The sequence below is a fragment of the Convolutriloba macropyga genome, chromosome 3, assembly GCF_964194025.1.
Source record: "Convolutriloba macropyga chromosome 3, txConMacr16.3, whole genome shotgun sequence".
In the NCBI taxonomy this organism is placed as follows: Eukaryota; Metazoa; Xenacoelomorpha; order Acoela; family Convolutidae; genus Convolutriloba; species Convolutriloba macropyga.
Window position 1 is genome coordinate 50,392,318 of NC_134470.1, and position 17,553 is coordinate 50,409,870.

The window sequence follows — 17,553 nt, forward strand, 5'->3', positions numbered from 1 at the left end:
TCTTCCTAATGGAAAATTCCCCTTGTGTACCAAAATCGATAGACTCGGATTCACTAATTTTTAACTAAAGCTTCACACAAATATGATACTGCCCTACCAAAATAAATTAGTACAGATTCATTAGTTCTAAAGATCATTCGCAAAACTAGACATTACCCTTATACCCACTCTGATAATTCACTTTGAATAATTAGATTCCTGGGAAGACGGATACGTTACTGTTCTTCAAAATTCTCCCTATTGGTACTTTTTCCTGACACTATCTACTTCAGTTTCAACGACACTTAATCTTGACCAAATTTGACAATTCTTAAATTTACAACGTTTTTTTACAGAGGGGACATTATCTATATTCTGGTCCGTATTACCTAGATTCAGAAGTCCTTTGATGTGGTGTCGACTTGTTTCCAAGAAGTCGAAACATGCATAATTGTGCATTATGAAGACTGGGAAACAAAGAAAAGGAGTACACTCAAAGTATGTCCCGAAAACACACAATGGAAATTCTTCCTTTCTCTTGTGGATTTAAAGGACGCATTTCCTATTTCTATCCAAACTCTTTTCTCAAACTCCCAAAGAAAACTTGTGTATAATCCTCAGAATTTTCTTCAGTTGGCTCACCTCAAAGCCCTCTGAAAGTCCAATTAAGATTGACCTCTTTGAATGCCCCTTATGTTACACCCATTGTAAAAAATTTAAAAAGATGCACGCGAGTTCCAAAAATCAGCCAGCCCATTTCGCTTGCATCTCATGTCGAGAACAATTATTCCATTATTGGGAACACCCGAATTGTCCAGTCTGTAATCAACCAATCTATACAGTCAGTATTAGTTATTACTTCCAATGTGATTTATGCGGACAAATCAAAAAAGAGTTACATCAAATCCGTCTACTTCACTTGTATACTCACAAAAATTTTATTGCAATGAATGTATTAAACCCGAGACATCTTGCCCCTTATGCAGCCACCCTATAACTACCGACGATCCCTGGAGCTAAAAACAAATCTAGGTAAGGAAACTCTTAGAACACCATTAAAAATGGGTACCTCAACAAATAAACATGCCAAAACAAACATCACGCCAACAGGGATAGTATGTCCAATCTGTTTGAAAATTTGCAAACGGTTCGAAAAACTTCACCCCACAAAAAATAACTTAAATCACTTTATATGCCTAGGTTCTTAAAAAAATTTAATCGCTAATAAGCAAAATACACACTGCCCACTGTGTAATACACAAATGTACCCCTTTCCAATTGTTTTCTATTACCAATGTGATAAATGCTTTAACATAAAAACCCAGTTATCCTTAAACCAATCACCTCATAGTCGCTTACATCCCTACCATCAGTTTAGCAATATTTATGTTTTATATATTTAACGATGTTATTCATTTTTAGAGCTTAGCAAGGTCCCAGCTGCACGGGTCGATGCAGCGCCCCTCCTTGGCAGGGCGGGGCTCTAAATATAGGTAGGGTAAGGCTAAGATAACAAACATTTTCTTTTGACCGTGGTGGGATTACACTTCGCAAATAAAAGAAACCACCAGTTAATAAAACAAGGAAGCATTTAGCCAACAACATACTTTTCAACAATGCAGTCTGTCTTGAATCATTCAAGCCTAATACAACAACAACCAACCCAGCCATTTTATCAGCCAACATACAGTATGCACCCAGAGGAAACATGTTATCTCCTAGCACCCAACAACCAACCGTATGATACAATATCGAATTGGAGTATCCAAAAGCAAACAACGACAACACTGCCTAACCATAGTGGCAACGCAACACGCCTATCTAATATAGATGACCTTCTGTGCGAGCAAGATCGCCAAAATTTTAAATTTTGTCTAGAAACACAGAGTCAGAGAACAAATCAACAAGGAAAACCCCAGATTTGTCAATAGTTTAAAATACAGCCTGAAGCCAGAGTACAACAACTTAAACGCGAAAGGCAAGACCATCATTCATAACAAAACCCCGCAAACAGAACATGAAGTTCCTGTTTCAAGTCCCCATAATTAGCAACTTTTCATATCCAAGTTCAAAAAACGTTTGGAGAATAAAGGACCGTGACTGTAAGAATAACAGCTACATCTTATACAATAAAGCATTACGCACGTATATTAAAGCACCATACGAGGCTATTACCGCCTTTCTTGACGAAGGAAATGCCGATTATGAGATTCTAGTGGCCGGAAATTTTTCGTTTAGAAAATTGTTGCAACAGGATTTAGAGCTACAAGATCTCCAACTACAAGTCGAACAGCTTAAATTAGATAAGACAACAGGAGCATCAAACAACGATTATTAGCGACGCCAGAAATTAATCACAAAACGCCTTAAGAGTCAAAGTGAAACCAATACAGCTAAATTGGCAAAGTCATACGCTGCAACAAATATAGAACTGTCAGCAAAAGCGAGAAAAGCGGAACAGCAAGTTGCTGTTTTGGAAAAGAAAAATCGTCAGCTTGAGGCAAAACTAGAGAAGGCTAAAAACAAATCAAAGAAACTTAAGAGTAAAATGGCTGAAAGTAAACCTGAATAAAATTATGTTTGCATGGTGATGGCTATTTTGTATAAACGTTACGCTATTATTATATTTTCTAAAGTGTACAACCAATGCAGTAAAATTTTTCTTCGTTCCTAAAATCGGGGTGAGCTGTAACCGTTAAAACACCTTAGTTTAAACACTTTAAACTTTCTCAAGGTCACTAAAAGTTGAGTTAGAGTTGAGTCACACATGAAAACTTTGGCTCCGTGGTTCTTGCACCATATGGTACTTTTAACCACAGGCACAAAAAAGTAACTACTTGAAACCAACTGTCACTGAAAATAAACGTGGTTAACAAATACTGAAGCACCTTTCCTTGTGCATTTTTAATGATGAATATTTTCATCCTGCAACGTCAGATATCGTCACCTATGTCACCATTGTTATAAACACAATTCTGTAACTAAAAAATGAGTCACCCCAACCCTTCTGGCGTGGCACAGATGGTTCTCTCTCGAAACGAAGTGGAGAAAGAGAAAACTCTGAGTTAAAAAAACAGAAAAACCAAAAACCTTACTGTTCAGTTGGTTCAGAAAAATCGAAAAGTTTCAGATTTCTTCAGACACACTAACTCAGCTAACAACTTAGTGATAAATTCAACTACATACTTTGCAAATATTAATACTCTAATTTTTTTCAACAAAATTCGCTCGTCCTGAAATTCTAACTAGTAAATATAAATTTGTTCAGCTCACCAGTTTCAGCTAGCTCCGCTGACTTAAGAACAAAGAGCTTTTCATTAGTTTCTATTTTGTGTTTTATAAGTTAGATAACCACTAAATCGGTTAACGGGTTTTTAACTGTGATATAGTTTGGATTTTATAATTAACTATTTAATCACCATTAGTAATTAAATTGAGACTTATACGCACTAATCGGTAAATCAAGAGCGATAACACTGCGATTGATTTACTTTATCATTTTCGAGAATTGTGTACTGTTCGGATATATTCTGGATACAGCCCCGAATTTGATAATAAACTAAACCAACCCATGAGCTTTAAGGGGGCTGAAATACTAGTCATAATGACGGTGGTTTTGAGCAAAATTTCGCTTGTACCTCTCAGAATATATATCCGGACTACACTACCAGAACAAGGCATAAAATTTCAGCTGTGAGCTACTTAATATACGATTATTTGGCATGAATTGCCGGTATTAAAGTCGAGAGGTTCCGTTAGCAGTTATTTTGCGTAAATGGTTATATTGCGAGATTTTGAGCGAGAAGCTAAAAATAAACCTAAAAAACTACTTCTAGCCGCGTGTGATAAAAATTCTGCTCACTGGGCTCGATCTCTCTCTCTCTCATTCTCAGAACCTGAAAACCTCTCTATCTCTTTTCTTTCCGCGCTCCGGGTCTATTCGACTATTTGTCGTAAACACCTTGTTTTAACGCATTTCACTTCTTGTTTCAAATAAACTCCCAAAAATTACCGATCGAAAATAGACAGCTTCCCAATACAATTCAAATTCTTTGAATTGTTAAAATACCAGGAGAAGGCAAAAAATATCAGCTATTATTCAGAAGAATCTTGCATGAATATTTCCCGAAAATCATGGCTACGAATTCATTTGTCAAATCAACTAGAGAACAAATAAGAGTGAACACTGACAAATGAAACAGTCACAGACCAAATTTATCTGCTCATTCTTGAACCAAATCAAACGTTCAAACATTTAGCGAATATATTTTTCTCGAATTGGGGCTGATTAGTAAACACAATCACTTTTAACAATTTCAATAATGCAAATTTATACATGATTAAGAAAAGACAATTAATAACTTTTAGGCGTAAAACACATTTAGACATTTTAACAAGTTAAGGAAGTCAATTGAATTAAATAGTGGAGTGATGAATGGAATAGAAAGAACATGAAATTGTGCACCACGCATACCAGCCGCTGTTAAGCATTGTTGTGGACAGAACCATACGCAAACACCATTTTGTACTTCGATTTCCGTTTACCCGATTTCCTCCCGGAAGTTTCCATTCCATCACGTGACCCAAAATGAGGGTCTAGACCTCGTTCAACTATGGCGGGTCTGAATTTTACTCGAACGATATTTTGAGCATCCGCTTTGGGTTGGAACAAAATTCTGTCTTTTTTGAGGTCTTTCGGGTCAATAGTTCGCCCTTTTAAAGAGGTCGTGGCGGTTTTAATGCTCACTGAATCTACGAGAGTCTGTTGCGAAACAGTCGAAATCTTCTGAGGTACAGCCATTTGTTCGGCATTCTCTTCGTCGCATTTGCTAGAGTTCGCATCAACATCTTTAAAACGTGCAGAAGAATCGTCAACAGTGAAATTGTGAACGACAGAGTAATCGTGGTCGGCGTAATTTAAAACGGTCTTCCGAGCTTCGTGATCGGAGCTATCCGAGATTTTTTCCGATTCCCGATTACAGTTACTAACGAGAACACAAGAATCCTCACCAGTTTTATTAGTATTGGTTTCTGACTTTTCCTTTTTCGACTCAGCATTATTAGTCGTTTCACTTTCATTTTGCATACGGCCAGATTGCAGTGAAACATCGGCAGATTTCTCGGTTTCCTTTTCACTCAATATTGTCAAACACTGCGTCTCGTGGTTCGGGGATAAAACTTCATCAAACACGCCGCTCATGAACTTGTCAAGAGAATCTGTAAAGCAGTCGTCTAACAAGTTCATCTCGAGGTCTTTCTGATCAAAATTGGCAAAAAAGCTAGGCGAATCGAGGCACCCAGGTAGTTGTAATCCCTGCAAAGAGTCGTCGGACAACTCTGGTGTCAAGGGTTCCGGTGGTCTCACGGGTTGGGGTCTAGTTCCAATAGTAGACATTTCAGTTCTGGCATCTTCAAACAGTTTTGACACCGGAGACTTTTGAAGGTCTTCGTCGTCCCGATTAGGACTGGAAGAAGTTGAATTCATATGTGATTGCTGGTTGGCGATTTGGTTTGTCGCAGTTGAGAATGTTCGAATTGTATTGCTGTCAGACTCGGAGAAATCGTCCAGCGAATCAACATCGGAAGAACCTAAGAAAAACTATAAGTCGATACATTCAAAATGTCTCTTCAGAATGCCATGTTTTAGGTCTTCAAAAATTTAAAAGCACAACGCTTAATCAGATATTGTTGTTTACAGATAACACGCAGAATGTACGTTCGAGCCTAATGTTCCAGCCCAAGAAATGACAAACATTGAATAAACTCTGGCCTCGTAGATGCTGCGAAAGGTCATTGCAATTCTCAAATTTACGAGCAAACAATTTTCCGATCCCGCTTATGAAATATCTCAGATTAATTGTTGGCAAATGAAATAGAGATAAAAGTTTTTTATATAAAACTGAGCAACGGATCCCGAAGGACTTGCGTGTCTGGTATAAACGTCGGTCCGAACTTGAGAATCCCTCAAGTAGCATCCAGGAGAATTCATAACTGCTTTCTATAAACGTTTCCTACCTCTAGTTCATTTATTGACAATTAAGCTAGAAAATGTTGATAAGAGGGGTTGAAGATTTAGTGCAAACACGCATTACAGAGCCTCCTTGTTGTTTTTCTGGTATTAACTGGTTAATAATTTTACACCTAATATTACGGCTCATATCTGGTTGTTCCACTCGAAAACATTTTTTTTCGGAAGTTTTTTACCGCGAGGAATAATTTCAACCTAAGCGTACAAATTGCTCTAAAATACCAATCGATGCTATCATCAAAATGGATCAGCATTTTATAGCTTCCTCAATATTAAGGACCTGGAAACTAAAACTTCGCCCAATGATTGAGAAAAAAAAACATAAACCGACAAATGTCGGAAGAATTGCTCTTGAACGACAGGCGAGGCAATTTAATTCATGGTCTTTAGTATAGATCAATGTTTCTTTATGGGTGCGAAAAACCTCGACCCCACCGGGATTCGAACCACTGACCTCCCAATCCATGCCCAACCGCACTTACCACAGCGCTACGCCTCACTTAATTTTCCTGTGCTGCTGTGCTGCAACTGATTTTATATTAGCAACAAGCTTTACTTCGGAGCACTAGAGACCACACAAAAGTGATCAACGAAAGCGTGAAAAATTCACTTGAGAAGTCAAAGAATGTTCTTGAAGAAAAGCGCAAAATTGTCAAGCGGAAAATTTACATAAAAAAGACACACACGTTTACAATAATTGCTATGAACTGCGTTCAAGAGCAATTAATAAATAATTTGGTCACAATATTTTGCTGGAGAAAAAAAACGATCTTTCTCAAATTTTTCTATAAAATTTCTGGTTTCGAGTGCAATGACAATGTATGATCCTTAATATTCGATGAAAAATATTAAGAACCAATTACCATCGGATAAACAACAAGGAGTTGTTCATCTGTGTTCTCAGATACGGTTTCGACCATGATCATCAACATGCTTAGCTTAATTTTTAGCAAATGAAGTACAGATAGGAAACTTTTTATAAATCAGAGTAATGGATTCTCAAAGATACTTGAGGGATCATCAAATACGGACGGACGTGTACACCAGTACGGGTATTTTTTAATTAACCAGCATGGACAAAACCTGATCTGGGAAAAATTGGTAGAGAAAACAAATCAAGGAAACACGTTCATCAAACAGAAAAAAGCAATTTTATCAAGTAAACTAATAGAAACAAACATGAGATTCTGATTTCAAATTCCGTCCCAATCAACCCCCAAATTGAAATAACCAATGAGTTGATTACCTATTCTTTTATGCTTAGGGCTTCTTTTGATTGTTAACAAAGCTAATGACCGTACATAAATATACATAAGCAGATTTTCTTTCCAATCGGAAAGAAGGAAAACTGCATGACTCAAAAAGCTTTTGAAAATTAATGATTTCTAAAGTAAAAAGAACACATAAACATATATCAAAATCCTGGACAACCTAAAAAGATTTGTTGCTAAAATGAGCTAACATAAATTTTCAATTTCATAATGCGAACATGAATATATATGAGAAACAACAAAAGAGGCAAGATTAACAAAACAAACTGTTCAAAATTATTTGTCAGCGAAAAAATTAGCTATAAACTGAGAACATTAAGCCAATTTACCATGACACATTAGAGTTTTCACAAGACTTCTTATTCATTATAATGAAATACGTTTCAAGAGAACAAAAAAGTACAACTACAAAAACTATTTTCTATGCACTCTGAAAAACTCACTTATTTTTAAGAAGATTTGTTTAAGTCAAAACAGAGCAGAAAAATAACACCACGTAATTGATGACACTAAATTTGAAGTTGAGAACAAGCTAAGTCCTCAATATATTTAAAAAGTAGGTACACACGTCATTTTTACGGAGTGGAGTGATATAATTCATGCATGCAAATTATCGCACAACCCATCAAAAATCCTTAAAAAGAATACACCGAAAACAGACTTCACGCACAGAAATTTAGCTCCTGAGTGGCAGATATCTCAGACAGATTGTTGCTCTTTAATTTCTTGCCGCGTGATCGGATGCTTGTTACGTAAATAAAGGTACACAACGTTATCAGAAAAATGAGTTTTACAGGTCCTCAATTATAAAACAGAATGTAGGATAAAATAATTCATGGATAACGACAAAAACTTATGGAAACAACCACTATTGACTCCCAGCAAAGCTTATTAACTTATACGCGAAAAAAGCTAGATTAAACACTTGAAAGTTTTTTTTTTAAAACGGTTCGGAAAGAAAATCTCACAACAGTTTTGTTGAAAAATATTGAGAAAAGAAGAAAGCAACAAAAACAATTTTAAAAAAGTACTTCGTATTTCTGAATTATATTGGCGTCACATTTTATAGAACATGTTTTAAATTCTATGGGCGTTAATTTGTACAGAACACGTAACGATATGTCAAAAACGTTCAATATTTCATAACATTTACAGTTAGAGCGCAGTCAACACTGTTTTCTAATTAGCTCCTGAGTTTCTAAAGGGCAAGAGTCATAGGCCAGGTTAAAAAATCACTTAAGACGGTAGAAAAAAATAACAGCAAGGCACTAATTGTTTTCCGAATTGAACATCATATGGCAGATGAACCGGGATTTAAACCCTTTTGTTAGACAACAGATAATCAGTCAGTTACTACAAAAACCAAATTGACCACTTTTTGACAAACAGAATGAAAAAGCCGTCTGAAAACGGAAACAACTAATGCTATTCAATATTACTTTGCTCTATAAGGTGTGACTTGGCAGTAATGAGGCAATAAATTACAGTCGACAAATGTAACCGAGTAACTTCAGGCGAAATGTTCTCAAACGGCTGGCGAGCTCTTAGCTTCGGTAGTAACCAGCAGTGGCCTAGAGATGCTAGCATGGCGATTGTGGGCCAAACTTTTTAATTAGGAACCGCTCTTCACACAATGAAATTGTCTGCAACAGTTTCGGTGAATCGGACACTTACAAAATTGTAAAGCTTAAGGCATCAAGAGAGTATCACAGCCACTTAGCGCCCTCCCGACTTTACCTGTTTATACCGCTCTACAGTACCACAATTTAAAGTCAACAGACGATAAATTGGTCAAGCGAAAAATACGATGAGCAAAACCACAGGATGAATATAATTGCTACAAACTATGTTTGAGAAAAATTAATAATAGATCGACAGATGTGAAACTCAAAAATCACTCAAACTCAAAATTAATTAATATTGAAGTCATGTAAACTTTAAACTGTCAACTGAAGTTTTCGTACGTGTTAAATTATGCCTATTTAGAAGATCCGTGAGGTCATTCGGCAATGAGACTAAAAGATAACACTACAAAGAGAAAAACATTTAAATCCAAAACTCATAACTTTTCTGAAGACTCTGTGTCGTAGCCTTTAAAAACAATAAGCCATTAACTGAAAACATAAAAAGCGTTATAGACAAAAGTACCTTCGTTAAAATTTCAAAGAAAACACCGTGTCAAAGTCATGAAAATCAATAGCTGTCTCTTGATCTATTCTAACAACACAATAAACATAATTAGAGCACATATACTTATATGCTCCTGGGAATTATTAGCAAATTGTGCCTGTTTGTGGTGCTTGTTACTGAAAAAAGGGGCTCAAAATCGCACGTGAAAAAACTTTTAAAAACAAGAAACGTTTTCAACACTAATTTCTTGCTCAGCTTCAGATAGTTTGAAAATTTACGCTTTGGAACTACTTATGTCGCCCCAGTTACGTACCAGCGTGGTTAATATTAACAACATTAAACTCTGATCGACATCTCCAATCTTCAAAAAGACAGCACTCATAATACTCTATTTTTGAAGGATTGTAGACAGCCAGTAAGAGCAATAAAACCCTCCATAACGCTTTACCGCTATTAAAATTAAACAATGGTTCAAAACTGAAGAATAATCCAAAACACGGAAAATGACCAAAAAATCGCTTTACATCGGACCAAATTTTAGCGAAAAACTTTTAAAGCTGCTGTTCCAATTAGCTTTGCTAGATGACACAGGTTCAAGTAGCCCTCACGCCAGTTTAAGAAGATTGCTTGAAGCGGTTTTAGGGCAGTGCTCCAGAGAAATATTAGCAATTTTTGGTGCTTGTTTTGTGAAAAAAAGGGGGTAAATTATGAAGAAAAATCGGCCAAAATTTTGCAAAAAAAATCAAACCAAGAGAATCAAGGACCCCGTCTTATGTTTAAAAAATCGATCAAATTTGTTGTCATTGAGAACAATTTAAAATATTTTTGCAAAACCAAACAGTGAAAAGCACTAAATATTCACCGAAAAGTTCAAAACCCGATAACCCCTAAAAAGGCCGGATTAGCCTTTTAATTGGACATTTTAAGCTTTTCCTACTGGTACCACTCAACTCGAAAAATATATCGATTGGCCATAATTGAACAAAAACGAAACCCAGGTGAGCATATAGTTCCTACTCCCACTAAGTGGGATCGGAACAAAAGATATAACGAAAAAATTGCACAGAGAGTGAAGGCCACATATTTGAACAATAAAATGCCTCATTTATTAGACAAGAGGAAACAAAGAAATAAAAATTTTCTTCGACTGCTTCAAAAACATCAAATGGATTTGCTTTTAGGAACATCTACGAGCAATACCGCAGTATCTTGTTTGCAATCGCAGGACAACTGAGATATGGACGTAATTTTCTTTTCTTTTGCTGACCTACTTTTCCAATGGTGAAGATCAAAAGCCCAACGGGATTGAAACAGAAGGAAGATAAAAATGTACAGATTTTTTTACCAGTCAAAAAACGAGTTCTAATTTGGCGTACAGTTTGATTCTAAAAATACACTTAATTCATATTCCAAACTGAAGACTCTTACGCTTCATTCTAATGCCAACTATCAACCGCTCCGATCAACTTTGATAAACTAATGCACTTTTACTTAATAACGGGCTTAATATGTTTATCACGTTTTTTTAGTCTACTCTTTTAACCATGACCGTATTCACTACATTTCATAATTCAATGAACGAAAGAAATTAAATGCATTCAGTTGAAACCTAGAGTGAGGTTATTCAGCAGTCAAACGTAGAAGTCGAGACAACGTACAAAGAAAACGTAATCAAAAGTTAAAACGAATGAAGGTCACGTCATGAACTGCATGACATGGACCAGACAGTAACGCTTCAAACTTACGCATCAAAAATTGGAATACAAAGAAGCGTCTAATTTGTTCTCTGCTCTTAACTGAAGATAACAGCTTCCAAAACGATTGTAATGAAAAAATTGTTTCCTTCGTTTTTATTGAACAAGACCGCTTCCTAGAATATTTCCTAACAACAGAATAAATTCGACAACTTGAAAATGTTTTTTAAACGGATGCATTAATTTTTCTGACATGCTGGAAATTGAAATGTTGTATACATTTGTCGTAATTTTGACATTTTTAACTGCTGCAAATTGTTAAATACCATAAAAAGCTCCAAGAAAATTGAAGCCCTGCCCTTTTCCTGACAAAATTACGCTTATTAAATTTTTTTGACTAAAACTTCACGTAGTCAGGCGATAAGAGGAAAAATCTCTGCTAAGAAAAATTTGCATAGAGTGCTATAAATTGTTTTCAGAGCAAAGAAAAAAGTTTCGAAATTATTGCAGAAAATTATTTCGCGTTCAAAGGTTTATCACACCTGCTTCTCTCGCTTACTTCTTCCATTTCCTTCTAGGAATGGCGATAAGAGGAAAACGTAGTCAGGCGATAAGAGGAAAAATCTCTGCTAAGAAAAATTTGCATAGAGTGCTATAAATTGTTTTCAGAGCAAAGAAAACAGTTTCGAAATTATTGCAGAAAATTATTTCGCGTTGCAAAGGTTTATCACACCTGCTTCTCTCGCTTTCTCCTTCCATTTCCTTCTAACATAACCGATAGACTGCCGGAAAAATTGTTTTTCAAGTGTAAATTGTATTGGTATCATTTCGAAGTTGGACATGGACATGTTTCTTAATGAGAGGATACAGGGTATAACATCAACACCAATCAGCATTTGACATGGCAATTAAGGCTTACAAAAACACAGTTCAAGTCGCAGGCATAAAAAATTGGGCTATAAGGATTTATTAAGTTTCTATTTTCAATGGTTCTGAGACTGACTATGTTGAATCTCAATTTTTGCTGAGAAATTTTTGCTTAACAATTCTTTGCTCTAAAACTTTGAGCAAAATGAGAGAAGAGTGACATTATGCTAGAGATGTCAAAAAGCTTACACGCAAACTGCTGAACAAGCTGCCAACTAAGGAAAAGCGAAAATTTTTGTACGATGAAGTGGAAAAACATAGCAGGAAGGGTCCTGGCAAAGAATGAAAAATTTTCATTGCCCAACAAAAAACCTAGACCTAAAAATTACTAGCAATGGGTTCGGAAAACCATTTAGAAAAATTCGATCAAAAAATTTTAAAAACCCAGTAGAAATCAAAGTCCAACTGCCGCATGTGAATAAAAAAAACCTCTCAAGAAAGCGAATATTTTTGTTCAAACAGCGTTATCTTCCTCGCCTTGAGAAGTAGATTGAAAAACAATTCACGCCACGAAACCAATCGCTTTGTCGCTCCAGATTGTGTTTCCGCTTGCCCAAAATCACAACATCAATTTAACTTCAAAAATCTTCAAACCGAGAGGAGATCTTGGAAAAAAACCTAAAAACAAACCCGAAGAAAAGGAATAACCCGCTTCCTCAGGAGAAATCCGAGGAAAAAGAAAAGAGGTGACGAAGGGCAATATCAAAAATAAGATTATGAGCATAAAATCTTTGACAAAGCTCTCTACAAAATGCTACAATACAACTTTCTAATAAGTATTCGGAGAAAATTTGCATGGCACCCGCCCAATGCATGCCACAGTAGAGAAATTAGAAAAAGCGAAGGAACAAGAAAATCTGATAATTAGTAAATTGTATAATTTATTCCAGTGAGAGGTGCCCTGTCTAGCATCCAAGCATCATTTTATAGTAGCAACACCTACAAAATCGCTCTTTATCTGAAAATGGATTTAAGAAATTACGAGGAGGAGCATAAAATCAGAACAAATGGAAAAAATTTCCAAAAAAAGACAAACATCGAGAAAAATTTGCTCAAAATTAGTCCGATTTTCTTGGATGAAAATAACTCAGCACCAATATCAATCCAACCCAAGGTCAAAATAGTTGAAAATTGAACATAAGTGTAATTTTTGTATCATATGGTCAAAAAACTTCTCAGAGCATTTTGATCCGTTTAGATAATTGGGAAACTCCTTTGACTATAAAACTAAGTAATCTCAAAACTCCTCTGAAAAAACCGCACGTGACAAATTTAGCTCGCTTAGAAGTTTTGTAAGACCTACTTTTCTCGCTCGCTCTGAGAAAAGAACACGCAAAAACCACTATATTCCCTCTGCTTTTCAGTTTTATACAGCAAATTGACATGTTACACTGTTTTAACGCATTTCACATCCACGTATTTCAAATACACTCCAACAAAATTACCGATGAAAAAAATTGCTCCACCGATAATCCTCTTCAAGTCGTAATAAAAAAACATAAATATAAGAATTCTTAAATACCTTAGCAAATTGCCAAATCCTAAAAAGGTAATTTATAGTCAATTATTGAACTATTTAGACTCAAAAACAAAATGAACAAAACCATCAGGACATGTCTTGAACTACAATTCAAAGAAATTTCATACAAAAAAAACAAAAACCAAAAAACCACTAGAGCCGGATGGATTAATACTGGATGAGAAAACCCATTCAAAAATAAAGAAAAATGAAACAAATCAATGTCAAAGGGCCGCATGTGAGCAAAAATCATCACTTCAATTTGACTTCAAAAACCATAAAATGTGTTAACAGATGTTAAAAAAGACAGCGCCCCACAATTCAATTCTGTGAGTTGTAAAAAAATAGAAAAATTCAAATTTCCCCATAAAAAACATATATAAACGAAAACCTTTCTTTACTAAAATTCAAGTCACTAAAAAGGAAAGCCATAATAAGCGCACAAATATTTCTATTTCTTGAAAAACTGAGAAATGGACAAAAAAAATCAAACTTCATTTTTTGTCAAACTTGCATTGAATTGCTACCGCATAAATATGTTGAACAAAGTCGTCTATTCGATCCCGAAATAATGCAATAAACGAAAAATGGGCGAAAAATCCTTAAGTAAGGTAAAAAAAACTGCAAACTGTCTGAAAACCTCCAATTAGCATAAAAATCAGATTAATGGCCAAAACAACTAGATAAGACTATCAAAATGAATTTAAAATTGTCAATATAGGCTATTCGAACCTCTTAACTGGAGGAAATAGTATAAACCAAAAAAAACCTGTCTGAAGTCGAATATGATAAAATTTCCCTCGCTTACAGATATATTGTTTTGATGCCCTGTATTGACTTTTACAGCTCGCTTCATGACACTTCACCGAAGAAAAATTGAAAGTCTTCAAATATCCTCTTCGAGTCGTAAAAAGGATAGCACCAAAGTATAAGCCGTTTGGGTAGCTTACGAAGGCGATTGATAAAGAACGGACCGACGACAGACCAATTGCTCTAACACTGGCGCGGGGCTGGTTTTGCGTGTTGTAGCTGCTACTTTAAGCCCAACAAGGCTAGACTTCTAGCGTTGTTAGTAAATAAATCAAATAAAAAACTGACATTTTAAAAATTTGCAAAACATTGCAAAATTGTAAAGAAAAGCTTCCAGATTTCGCAGTCAGAATGTTCAAAAATATTTTTTGTCCGTGGAGTTAAGTCAAGTCATCTGCAAGACTTGAAAAGCTTCGTTGGCCAGTAAGGATCGTTAAACTCAGAAAAGGACAAAACATTCAAACATTTTTAAAACAATAGCAAATTTTAAGAAAATTTTGCTAACATTCAAGATATTAAAATCTTCAAAACTATTTCATTGTCTGAAGAGACTATCCAGTCTCCCTATTTCAAGCTTTAAAAAGTTTCACTGGCTCATAAAGATCCGTAAACTTGAAACTTAAAAATTTTCCAAAAATTTGAAAAATAAAAAATTCGAAAAGATTCAAAAAATTTGAAAAAATTGCAAAAATTTTTTAAAAATTGCTGATATTAAAATCTTAAAAAACATTCCGTTATATCTAGAAGCTATGCAGTAACCTATAATCAAACCCTAGAGGAGGTTCCTTAGCTTTTGAGCTTGCAGAAATCTAAAAACCGATAAAATTTTTCAAAAAACTCGAAAAAAATTTAAGTTTTACCAAAAATTTAAGTTTTACCAAAAAAATTGCTAAAATTTGTCATATTAAAACTTGAACGCTATTCCATGGCAAAAAAAATGGTTTCATTAACTCACTAACAAAACCTTAAGGACATTTTGTGGCCCCTGCGTCTGGAAAGACGTGAATAATGAAAAATAAATCTCAAAAAGAAAAGAAATTTGCACGTTTTGTCAAAAAACGCAAAAATTCGTGATGTTAAAATGCTGAAACCATTCCACTACCACTAGAAACCATGCAATAACCTATTATAAAGTCCTAGAGGAGGTTCCTTGACGCATAGGGCTGAAAGAACTCAAAGACAAAAATTTTCAAAAAGCTTGAAAAAAAATTGTGATAATTAGTATAAAATGGCGTGTTTTTAGGGATCGGTTGTTCGTCAGTAGCTACGGGGGTTGCTAATGGGGAGAGAAAGGGGGTGGTCAGCAGTGGGGTGGGGGCAACAGCGCGGTACGGGGGTGGGGCAATTGTGGGGGGGGGTCAACAGTGGGTTGTCTTCAACCTCTAAGAACCGCCCTTCACACCATAAGTATAAGTCTCCAAAGCAGTTTGAACTGAAACAGAGCTGAAATGCTCTAAGAGCACTTAATGCCCGCTGGGCGCTACCTGATTATGGTGTTTTTGAGGACGAAAAGTCAAAAACGTCAGCCCAAAAAACGGTCAAGCGAAAAATCGCATAAAAAGACCGACAGGACTAATATAATTGCTACAAACTTCGTTTGAGAGCAATCAAAAAGATTGAATAAAAAAGACCAACAGGACTAATATAACTGCATCTGCATTCCGGCTCAATCAATAATGTTAGCAACAAAATATAACATAGCTGACAGATTGCCAGAAAATAGCCGCAATAGATTCGTAGATTGGCAGTCTAAAAAAACAGTAAAAAAGACAAAAAAAATTCGTCTTTTCATTGAAGGCTAATCTGTTATATTTTGATTAAAAATCTGTATAAGTTATTGCTGCTTCTATTAGCTGATCTCAAATAACCTTCATTTAGAGTGACACACACCCATTTGACCTTATCTCTTTGAATTAAAGTAAATAAAAGTCAATTTCAAATTGAGGAAGTCATTTTTGAGAGTGAGGTAAGTCAAGTGTGACCAAAAGTTAATCACGCGCATGAACAAAAAACTCGCTCCACTAAGAGCGAAAAATGACGTCACACATGCAATTCAGTTGAAGTTGCATGAACGAATGAACAAAAAGTGGCTGTGACGTCATATGGTCGTAACAAAAATCATGACGACGAAATAAAAAACCAAGAGAAGGCCAATAATAGCCCCAGCTATCACTGTGCGGCTATTAATAAATCATTTATGAAAAAAATGTCAAAAAACCATCCAACAGATCCTAAAGTAATGCAATAACAGCAACACATATGTGCCATTTAAAAATGAATTTTTACTTGATTGTGAGTTGCTGAGTGCCCACTCGTAATCTGGATATGGTCTGCTTAGAATGTTGTAGTTGGTCAAACTTTTCCCCGCTGTTTGGATCATCCTCGGCTGCTTTCTTCTTTTCCGGCGCTTCCAAATTCTCACCGTTGCACAGACACGCACATTTTTGCGATTTGCATTGGCCTCATTTTCTCGTTTCAATCGTTTGGTCTCCAGTTTAGCCCGCGTTGTTTCGTCGCGAGCCAATTTGCGAAGTCGTTTCGCTCTACATCGATCCATATACGTCATTTTGTTTGTAGTTCTTTGCAATCGAAGTTTTTCGGCCTGAGCAGCTTTTTGTGAATGTTCCTCGCATAAGTTAGAGTTGAAACAATCATCATTTAGAGGAGAGTTGTAGATAAATTTGATAGGACTGATAGCTTCATTACATTGTGAGAAATCACTATGCCTCGCTTTGCATGCATTGAAGAGTAACTGATCTTTATCACACGCAGCAATATGAAAGAGACAGAAATGTGTTCTAGGCAGACTTAATTGATCACAATTGGCAAAGGTACAACACTGTTTAGTCTCACTTGTTTCATCATTCAGTTTGAGAAGTTTGCTCAACAAATTAATCGAAAAGGTTTCATCGGTTGTAACACAGCATGACTCAGTTTCACAAATTTCATCCTTATTTACAATCATAGTTTCAAAACTTTCAGCCCCGAATTCTCCGCTTTCATTTACTGGTAGTTCCGTCGCGTCATCGTGTTCATGTTGAGGTTCATTATTTGTCGGGACAATTTGTTCAACAGTAAAAGTAGTTTCAGTGTTCGATGAAAAATTACATTTGTCAGTCAAAGCATGTTGTCGGTTCCTCAAGTGAACCAACGGAAGGCACATAACAGGGTTCTAAAATGATACCACAATCTAAA

General features: G+C 35.7%; 1 protein-coding gene across 1 annotated transcript; it reads right to left on the minus strand.

Moving 5' to 3' along the window:
* Positions 1-4,169: 4,169 nt before the first annotated feature.
* LOC142336260 (uncharacterized) lies at positions 4,170-17,552 on the minus strand. Its single transcript, XM_075384952.1, has 2 exons — positions 16,645-17,552; positions 4,170-5,568 (listed from the first exon to the last, which is right to left on the minus strand). Exons 1-2 carry the CDS (start codon positions 17,519-17,521, stop codon positions 4,463-4,465), a joined length of 1,983 nt encoding a protein of 660 aa, XP_075241067.1. The 5' UTR covers positions 17,522-17,552; the 3' UTR covers positions 4,170-4,462.
* Position 17,553: the final 1 nt, after the last annotated feature.